This window comes from Caenorhabditis briggsae (assembly GCF_000004555.2).
Source record: "Caenorhabditis briggsae complete genome, chrIV, whole genome shotgun sequence".
NCBI lineage: Eukaryota > Metazoa > Nematoda > Chromadorea > Rhabditida > Rhabditidae > Caenorhabditis > Caenorhabditis briggsae.
Window position 1 is genome coordinate 8,681,459 of NC_013487.2, and position 9,796 is coordinate 8,691,254.

Sequence of the window (9,796 nt, forward strand, 5' to 3'; positions counted from 1 at the left end):
TCTGCATGGCTGTCTGAAAGACTGAATTCAGAAAAAAAAACAGTTTGGGATATTTATTTTTGTACAGAAACAATCGGAGCAGTGAAAAACAAAAACTTGTGGGCGTGGCCGGCCGAGGGTCCCATAACGACAAATACGGTAACCTAATATTTATATATCATCTCGATTTTCGTTAGTTTTCAGTCAATTTTTTCACACAATATCCAATTTTAATTTTTTAATTTTTCGACTTTTTTGAAAAACAAACAGTCAACTCGATAAATACCAATTAAAAAAAAAGAAAAGGTATACTAGTTGATGATCAACTTCAATTCGACAAACACATCAATCTTATTGCCTACTCTGCTAAACTCAAGTCCCGCCAAATACTGAAAACGTTCCAATCGAAAAACCCTTGTTTATATTTCCGTCTCTTCGACACCTACATTAGACCGGTCCTCGAATACGGTTGTGAACTTTTCGATCCATCCAATGCCACACTTGCCAATAAACTAGAATCTCCTCTTCGTTATTTCACCAGAAAAGTCTTCCAGAGATGTAATATGCCCTTCAATTCATACACCGATCGCCTATCCCAGTTCTCTATGCTAACCACCCTTCATCGCCGCACCCTTCTAGTTCTTCGTACCTATCACAAAATTGTTATAAACTCATACCATTTTCCCTCTATGTCGTCCTACATTCTTCCCAGCCATTCTAACAGAGCCCCGTATTTGTTCAAAATCAACGGTCAATACTTTGACTGCTTCCTTCACAGAAACTTGTCTATGTGGAACCGTGTATGTAAGGTGATAAATTCTAAGCTCGGTCCGGTGGCGTTTGCTAAGCGAGTAGGAGCGATTCCTTATGATATTCTGATCCCTCCCACTTGACCTACAGGACTCTAGTCGGTCCGTTTGGTCATTTTACTTCTTTTATTTGTACAGTTCCCATTTCTTGCCAAATTATCTATCTATTTCCCCCATGCATTTCAAATAAAATATATTATTATTATTAAAAATGAATAAATCCGGAAAATTAAAATATTTTTAGGTTACTGTAGTTTTCGTCGTGGGGCCTTCGGCCACGGCCACCAGATTTTTTCCAGATTTTTTTCAACTTCGATTTTTGCATACTAGCAAATTTAATATTATGTTTTTTACGTTTTTGACGATTTTTCTACTATTAATGAGTTCAAACCTTTCGATATGCACATTTTGTGTCCAAACTACTCCTGGAAGAAATAGACCGATAGCTAATACTATTCTCACATTTTGCATACTTTTTCTGCAATTTAGCTACTTCGAATGTATAAAAATTGTTTCTGAGAAAAATATCACTTTATTCGCTTCTGACAACTTCAATGATCTTTCTGCGATTAGACAACTTTGATAAAATAGGTTTATTATACATATTTATAGATACACTTTCTTTTGGTAATTCTTTAAGATATCATTCATTCCGTTTGAGATGTATTATGTAAATGTGGGGGGTCAGATAAATGTACACAATTGAAACGAGCGAAATATTTGGACTTTGTAGCGTGCTTTGCAGGTACCCGTGCTTTCATGGAGGATTAGTAATTATTATGAGAGTACTTAGCACACATGCTGTGAGGGAAATGGAAAGAGTGAATGTATTAAAGCACACGAGAGGGGGAAAGATAAAAATTGGAAATATAATTGGGGAATGGACAAATTTTCAAATTATGGACTGATACTGGTTGCAACTTTCAATGAATTCAGAATATCATCCAGAGTGGGCGATTTTCCACGTGGTCTTGAAGAATTGATGATGTCGGGTTGAGAGAATGCTTCAGATCTGAAAATAAAGAATATGAAAAACAAAAACTAGACCGGATACTTACCCTCTGTCATCCTCTAGGCTCGTTCTTCTGGATGACTCTGTGCTTTTGTCAGTGCTTCTTGCATCGAGAATCGTCGTTTCGGTGTCTGTTTTTTTGAGCGAGCCATTCAGGGACCTAGAAGGTATAAAATTGATAGAGTCGAGATTCGATTGGCTACTTACGTTGATGGCTTCAAATCAGTGCTATTCTCTTTTCTTATCAGTTGTAGTTGATCTCTCAACGAGGACTTCCCAACAGGTCGAACACCTGTTACATTAACTTCCGTTGTACTCCCGTTGTTGGCTGGAAGCGTCGTCGCTCTTTGCTTTATCATTGGAGCATACATCGCTTCTCTGGAATCTCGTCTCTCTGTGATCTCAGCGCCGTTTTTGATCGCTGGGCTGATGGAGCAAGATGCAACAGACATGTATTGAGTAGATGTAAGAGGTGGTGGTGGAGACACATATTCTCGTTCTTCGTCAGGGTCCGTGCTCATAGATCTCAGATTGTGATGTTCGCGACGATCACTCCAACTTGGTTCAATATGGGAATGCCGGAGTACGGAGATTCCATTGTTACCATCAGATGAAAGTGAACTGTTTTTGAAGATATTGTTGAGTTCGTTTGCAATACGATGAGGCATTTCACTTCTTATACCCATATCAACCGAATCGCTTGCTTTTGAACGATTTGAAGATCTACTTGATGCAACTGGAGCATAATCGATATCATTATGTGTCGAAGATCCAGCTCCATTGGATGGCGAAATTCCATTTGGTGTTGATGTATTCGCTTGCGATAAAATTGGCGATGAAAGAAGAATGCGGTCGGCTGACTCGTATGTTGAACCAATCATATGACGACTTTGTGGTAGCGAAATCTTTTCATGAGCTTCGTCATCGTCAGAAACAAGGTCGCTGAAAAAAAAGTTGCTTATACTAGCACAATATTTATGGAAACTTACTTTTCCTCAATAAAATTTCCATTCATATATCTTTGCATTGCGTATTTATCGTAAACTGGACCAGGAAGATCTCTTGGGAACACATCATCCGCATGAACTATCAGATTGCGAACCAATTCATTGACGTAGTTGTGGTAGAAAACTTGATCCTTTCCCTCTGGAATCGGTAGCAATGTTGGACCGAAGCAAATTGCTAAATTGTGTGGCTCCATCATATTTTCGTCAGCGAATTCACACAGATGGCTGAGAAATGCAAATAAGAAACGTAGAAGGAGAACATGAGAGACAGGCAGTTTCGAGATGAGTTCTCGTGATCTCCTGACAAAATCTGACGGTGATTCGGCTTTAGCACAATCACAGAATTGCTCGAACATGAAAATCGGGAATAGAGGCTCTCTCAGCTCTCGAAAATAAAGTTTGAGCACTCCAGCAGCTGAATTGGCATCACTTCCATCCTCCAAATATTGGAACAAGTCTTCGCCTCTCTCGTAGGCCTCTCTAAATCGGTTGATTTCGGATTGCGATCCTGATACACGGAAGAGTCCCTGATTACGGAGCGAATATCGAGAAAGGTAGGCGATTGCTGATTGTACAAGGAGTGGAATCTCCTCGCCTGTTGCTTCAACATATTCATCCAGACTGCCACCAAAAAGTTTTGGACGTGGTCGGTCATCTGGAGATTTAACGACGATTCCTCCTATTCTCTTCACTTTAGTTCTTCGTTCTTCTAGCAAATAATGATTTTGTGCTCCATTCTCAATTGAAAAAGATCCATTTCGTTCACTTGTTGAACCGAAGGATACCGATTTCAACGATATACCATGCTTGGCCAGCGCTTCTCCTATGGACGTACTTCTCGCCTCCAGCCGTTCCATAAGATTGCCATTGAGAAGAAAATGTTCAAACTTCTGGAAAACAAAATTACAGGGTGGACGATAATGATAGGACGTTTCTAACCGTCTCCCATTTTTCAGAAAAACGCTTTTTAACTGTAATAACTTTTCCAAAATATTCAAAATATATATGAATTTTCGTTTTATGACAAGTAATCATGATTAGAATCACGAGCTTTGACGGAAGCATCCAAACGCATCATAAAAAATGTGGCTGTGCGGCGGCTGTAGTTGACGTCGATATCGCCCCAGAACTTTTGAAATGGATTTCACAGAAAGTCCAAAAAGCTATAGGAGATTCCTGAGATCTTGCTCTCCAAAAGTCTCTATACATTGAAGTCCATCGGATTGAAATCCGTGAAGATAGAGGACCTCCAATCGTCGCCAAGTTTTCTAGGAAAATGAGCGTCTAAGACCGCAATTGTGGATTTCGATCCACAAGACGGTACTGAGTCTTACGGATTGTATTAAAGATGTCCAACAAACTTCTGAGTGGCCCAGGGCAACAAGTTATGCATCAAAACTGTCATTTGGTAGACCTGTGAGCCGATTTTTACCAAAAATCAAAAATTGGTACTGGTTGCCGTGATTTTATCCCAAACCTTGACATTTTTACGGAAAAGGCAATTTGAAGATAAAATACGTTCAGGAGAATTGTTATCATCTTTTGGTAACAATTGTTCCTGATCCCGACGGTTTGGAAGAGTTTCGTCTGTGAAACCCTTTACGTCGCCGCAGGTGTGGTGTGAAAAAAGTTTTTTGCATTTTTCGCGTCTGCAGGCCCCGGATGTATGAAGGAACAGTTTATGGTAGACACGGTAACTACAAATGTTTAATCCTATTTGACGATTTTTGAACTTTGGACCTTGCAATACCAAGGTCAAAACACATTTTTTCGCCGAATTTGAAGTTTGATGATCCCCTGAGTCTGGTGAATGTTCAAAGTTAATGGTGGTCTTCATTTTGGCTTTAATAGGTTCCTTTGATCCTTTTGAATATTTTCAAAAACATTTCAGACACTTTATGAGGAAATTCCAAGCCTTCTGGCCACATCAACACGTGCACTCCCCTCTCGAGTAAATTCGCGATGTGGGTTGGTGTGGAGAAGTCTTCATAAATCCGAACAAAAAGCAAAATGATACGAAATGGTATAAATCATTGCCTATAGAGGGTCCCTACTTTCTATTAGTTTTGAAAGTTTTCACAATTTTTCCTTGGCGCCTGGCCAAGGAGCCCTCAAAAAAAACGTCCTATCATTATCGGCCACCCTGTATGTCGGTTTTAACATAAAATAAAATGCTCACCTTCAAATAGTATTGATATGTAACATGCAAATCATTTCGCCATTTTCCAGCATCACAATCAAATTGGCTGTTGTAGAGTTGCAAAAGCTGCTTCTCGGAAGCTTCAAGAGACTTCCAAACTTCATCGACTTCAAATTGCAGTCCTTCCAATCTTTTCTCTATTTGAAGTTGTCTTTGGAGCAGATCAGCCGATAGACTCTGCTCTGCTGATACCTCCATAATATCGTCTCCGAGTTGCGGCCGGAATTCGAATTGTTTTGGAAGCATGAACAATTGATGATTGGCTTCGAAGAATTTCTGTTTATCAGCTTTCACATCAACAGAAGAGCGTAGAGTACTGAGACAAGCAAGTGAATCCATTTCGTGTTGTGTGATTTTTTTGCGTTCATCAATAACTTTTTCGAGAAGAGCGCGGAGCCAAAAATCCATTCCAAGATCCATGCAATCAATGAGATAGGACAAATCTTGGGCGAAGAATCTATGAAGAGCAGCATTAGCAGCTTTGACGCAGAGAAGGTATTCATTTCTAGCTTTTGTGCATTTCAGTCGAACAACTTCATACTTCTCATCCCTTCTTTTGTAGTGCTTCACAAGCGCACGATGCCTTCTGGATCCTTCATATTTTCCTGGATTAGAATCTTCGTATTTTTTAACGTCTTCTTCTGCTGATCGCTTCTTCCTCTCAATTCCACACATTTCTGCATAACAGAGCTGATACGTCTTCATGGCTGTTTGCAGTTCTGTGAGAACTCTATTCAACTCATTGTGCGAATATGATCCGATTTCTCTGCATCGTTTCGAAATCTTTGCTAAATCCTCACATCTAGCTTCTATACTTGCAGTAATTTGTTTTCCATACAGCTCTCCGAGAGATTGTCGTTTCTTGTACTCTTCTTTGGTCTGCTCAACCAGTGTATGCCATACGGTACTGGATGTGTGTTGAGGCCATCCTTCTCGACGACTCCTTTCTGACTTGTGCTTCTGAGCTATACTTTTTGACAGCTTCTCCAATTTGCTTGCGTATTCTATCTCAATTTCTCCTCGTTTCCTGAAGTAGTCTTGTAGTTCAGAAAGACTACTCATCTGCACATCTGTCCGATCTCCGAGGCATTTCAGTTGATCGCTCATTTTGGAGCGGAACTCTGAAAAAACACAAATTTATTGTATTAAAATTAACTAAGACGGCAAAAGTCAGCAATAGAATTCTTCATTCTGTGCTGTCTGGGTAAGAGTAGTGGAGGAATTGGAAAACAAAAAAAGGACCCTTTTATGTGTCGCAATATTGGCAAAGAGCCTTCTCTTCTGGTGTCTTTTTCTCAGCAATGATACTTCCGTTTCTATTCTCGGAAGTCATTATTGGTATTACCAATGAAAAGGAGCAGAGTTTTTATAGGAATGAAAAATGATTTAGGATTTGAAGGCGTACATGTCTTTGAACTATTCCTAGAACGCCAGAGAATCTTTTAATGATTTATGAGAAAGAAGATGGTTCATTAAAAAGATATGGTTTGCTGGTTGCTAAGCTAACAAGGTACTGTAGTGATGAACAATTTTAATGCCCTTTTTGATAGTTTCAAAGTATCACTAAAAAAAATCTCGAAGTACGCAAAGAACATATGGAAGAGAAAAATTGAACCGAAATGAAAATTCTTGAGTCGTTCTGCTTCGACCTACTCTTCTCTCACACATACACTCCCGCATAACATTTTGCAGTGTTTCTCGTCCAAAAAACACCCGGAGGAGACTTGTAAAATAGCGGCAAAAGCATGAAGGACACACACGCACATGCTCAATGCTGCTCCACACACTGATGTTCTTTTTTCCTCTGTTACTCTTTCTATTTTATTTTAACTCCTATGAAAATGATGGGAAAAAAAAGAAAAAAAGATGAGAATTCTAATTAAGTGCTGAATTGAAGATGAGATGAAACAGGAATATACTTTTTTCGGATGAAATACGAGAGGTCATCGGAACCCTGAAGCACAAAGATAGTGAAAAATGGATGCGCTTCTTCTTCTTCTTCTCGTTTTCTTCTCCAATGCATCGTTGCATAATGGAATCGCTTTTGAGACATACGGACACATTTGGCGGTTTTCGTTGGAGTGGTGCCGCACCATTCTGCTCATCGACCTAAATGACACAACCAGTGCTTGTGTGTGTGAAACAACGTCGTGCCGAGAAGATGAGAGCAATTCAATATCATATTCCCCACATTTATTTGGAAGTCTCCACGACGACTACAACAAGCAATAGTCGTGTGAAATTCATGAGAAAGGCGGGTCGAGTATTACCTAACTAATTATGTAGTCATATATAATCGAAATTGAATCAAACTCGTGTGAAAATAGTGAAAGAAATCAAAAATTCATTGTGGGAGTTCTGCAGTGACTCAGGTTCTATTATAGTGGTGATTGGATAAATCGGATATGGAATATATTCCTTAGGATTCTAAGTTTCTAGTAGAAACTTTCTACTGGACCGGTTTCGAATAAAAGTGGAGCGATTTGACTAGTTCATAGGAAGAAAAATCACGATAATAGTTCTTTGGTGATTCAGAAACAACAAAAACTTTGATGAATAGCTGATGATGTTAAGAAACGATTTAATGACTAATCATTGCTAACCCCATTTGTGATTCCCAATTTTTTTTTTCGAATCACCAAAAATTCTGTGACATCCCTAATAGAGACTCGATCAATAGGAAGAAAAAATATGAGGAAGTTTCAAAATATACAGGAGACAGGAGAATTTCTGAAGGGCGTAGCTCCACAATAAGGAGAAAAAAATTCGCAACTACTAATTTGCATGCCCACGGAGTCGCAGGGTGTTCGGTTATTCGAACACTATCTGCTGAGAAACAAGGGCGACACGTTTTCTCATTAAAAGTTGTGAAAAAAAAAATACTCCGTAGCTACTTTTTCAAATAGCTGCGCAGCCAACTTGGCATTTAAAAAAATTTAAAAATTTGAATTCCTGCCAATTTAGAGCGAAACGTGTTTTTTTAAAACCGCACACCCTGCGACCCCGTGCATGCTCCTCATATTTAGAAAAAAGTCAAAACTACTAATTTGCATGTCCCTCTTCTTAAAAAATCAAAACTCGAGAAAAAAATAGCACATTCCAAAGTAATTTTGAGGTCTGAGTGGCTTTGTGATTTGACCCAAAAAAAAAAGAAATGATGAAAATTGGATGAAGAAAAAGTGGGAAAAGCAGAGATAAAGAAGCAACATGTGGTGTCGGGGACACATGGAATAAGAATTGCAGGTGTGACATATACACACTTAGAGAACAAAACGTAGAGTCGATAGAAGGATGGGCACTGGGCTCTCCGAAGAAGAAGAAGAGTCTATGGGCGAAGACGGAGTGGACAAGACGGCAAAATTGACGGATCAATTTTGAAGAGATGATTTATGAAATGGGTGGCCGGTGCTTTGCAGAACGAGGAATAATCAAGACAACACTACTATTGCGTCTAGGATGCGGGTCGACTTTTGCGATACGATAAGAAAACAAATGGTTTCGACTGGAGACAAATCGTGTTAACAGATTTTTTAGTAAGGTAGAAGAAACAATAAAACGTCGAGGGCGAGGGAAGAAGTCAAAGTGCGTAAAACAGGGAAACGGGATAATGAAAAAGGAAACGGAAGGCTACTGGATGAATGTTTCCCTCCCAAAGACAGAACAAATTGTTATTAAACTATTGTAGAGAATCAATACTTAACAAAAAAAAGATAAGATTGGAGGGGGGATTAACTGGAGAAATAACAAATCGATTGTGTGATCATGGCGATACTAGGTCAACATTGCCACGTCACATGGGTCTTCTGATTTGTTTGTTATCGTTTTTTTTACTGTATTTGCATACAAGGGATAGTCAAAAAACAACTAGGGAATAACTAAGCCCGATCCCAATGCGAATCTGTTCTCTTCAATACTAGAATTTCCAATTTTGATTTATGATAATTTATAACCCCAATGCAACTGCAGAGTCTCTTTTGGTAATCCCACTCAGCAGTGCTTCACAAACCTTGGAAATCATACTGGTCATCTACACCAATAGATGCACATAGAGGTAGCCGAATACTCATGTTTGTATGACGTGTAGATCAAAACGAACGTCTTGCCGTGATTGAAAGAAGAAGAACAAGACAGGAGGACACAGGAGACTGAATGACTTTCGTTCTCTAACAATCTCGAGACAACTGCCTTCTCATGGCTCCCGGGTGGGAGAGATGATGATGATCCGTTTTCCATCTCATGCCCTTCTCTCCTCTGCGTCTTCTATCTTTCTCCAAGTTCCACACGGTGAAGGATGACTCCAAAATAACTTTACACATTTACAACCCAGGTATGAGGACGACGACGAAGAACTTGGGCGGCACTGACTGCGAATTATTCACTCTTGCCCCCCCCGGAAGACAAAACACAAAACGAAAAAACACGAGACGAATCGACTTGATTTTAATTCATTCAAGACGAAATTCACACAACAATAAAAAAGTGAACAATTCTAACAGTAAGCCTAGCTGAAGAGATAAAAAAGAGATTTTAAATGACGTCTGACAGACACCTGTTGGGATATTACGATAAAACTATGACAAAGGAACAGACAGGCTAGAAAACACACGGAAAAGCCGAAACTTCTGCAAAAAATAACAACGGCCATAAAATACACATACTCTGGAAAAACTATGCCACACCATTGCAGAAACCGTGTGCCAGCATTGCAAATGATATCGAGCCCTATCGCACTCGAGCCAAATATAATTGTTATCGCTGAATAGATTGCAAAACTCTGAATAATCGACCG

At 39.4% G+C, this 9,796-nt stretch overlaps 1 protein-coding gene across 1 annotated transcript in view; it reads right to left on the bottom strand.

Moving 5' to 3' along the window:
- Positions 1 to 1,685: 1,685 nt before the first annotated feature.
- Cbr-srgp-1 overlaps positions 1,686 to 9,796 on the bottom strand; it is a gene marked incomplete at both ends in the record, with an annotated part of 8,864 nt that continues 753 nt past the window's right edge. The window contains 5 exons of the mRNA XM_002633331.1: positions 1,686 to 1,800; positions 1,847 to 1,960; positions 2,008 to 2,742; positions 2,790 to 3,697; positions 4,987 to 6,128. Of these exons, the coding sequence (XP_002633377.1) occupies positions 1,686 to 1,800; positions 1,847 to 1,960; positions 2,008 to 2,742; positions 2,790 to 3,697; positions 4,987 to 6,128 (3,014 nt within the window). The remainder of the gene's footprint in view (positions 1,801 to 1,846; positions 1,961 to 2,007; positions 2,743 to 2,789; positions 3,698 to 4,986; positions 6,129 to 9,796) is intronic.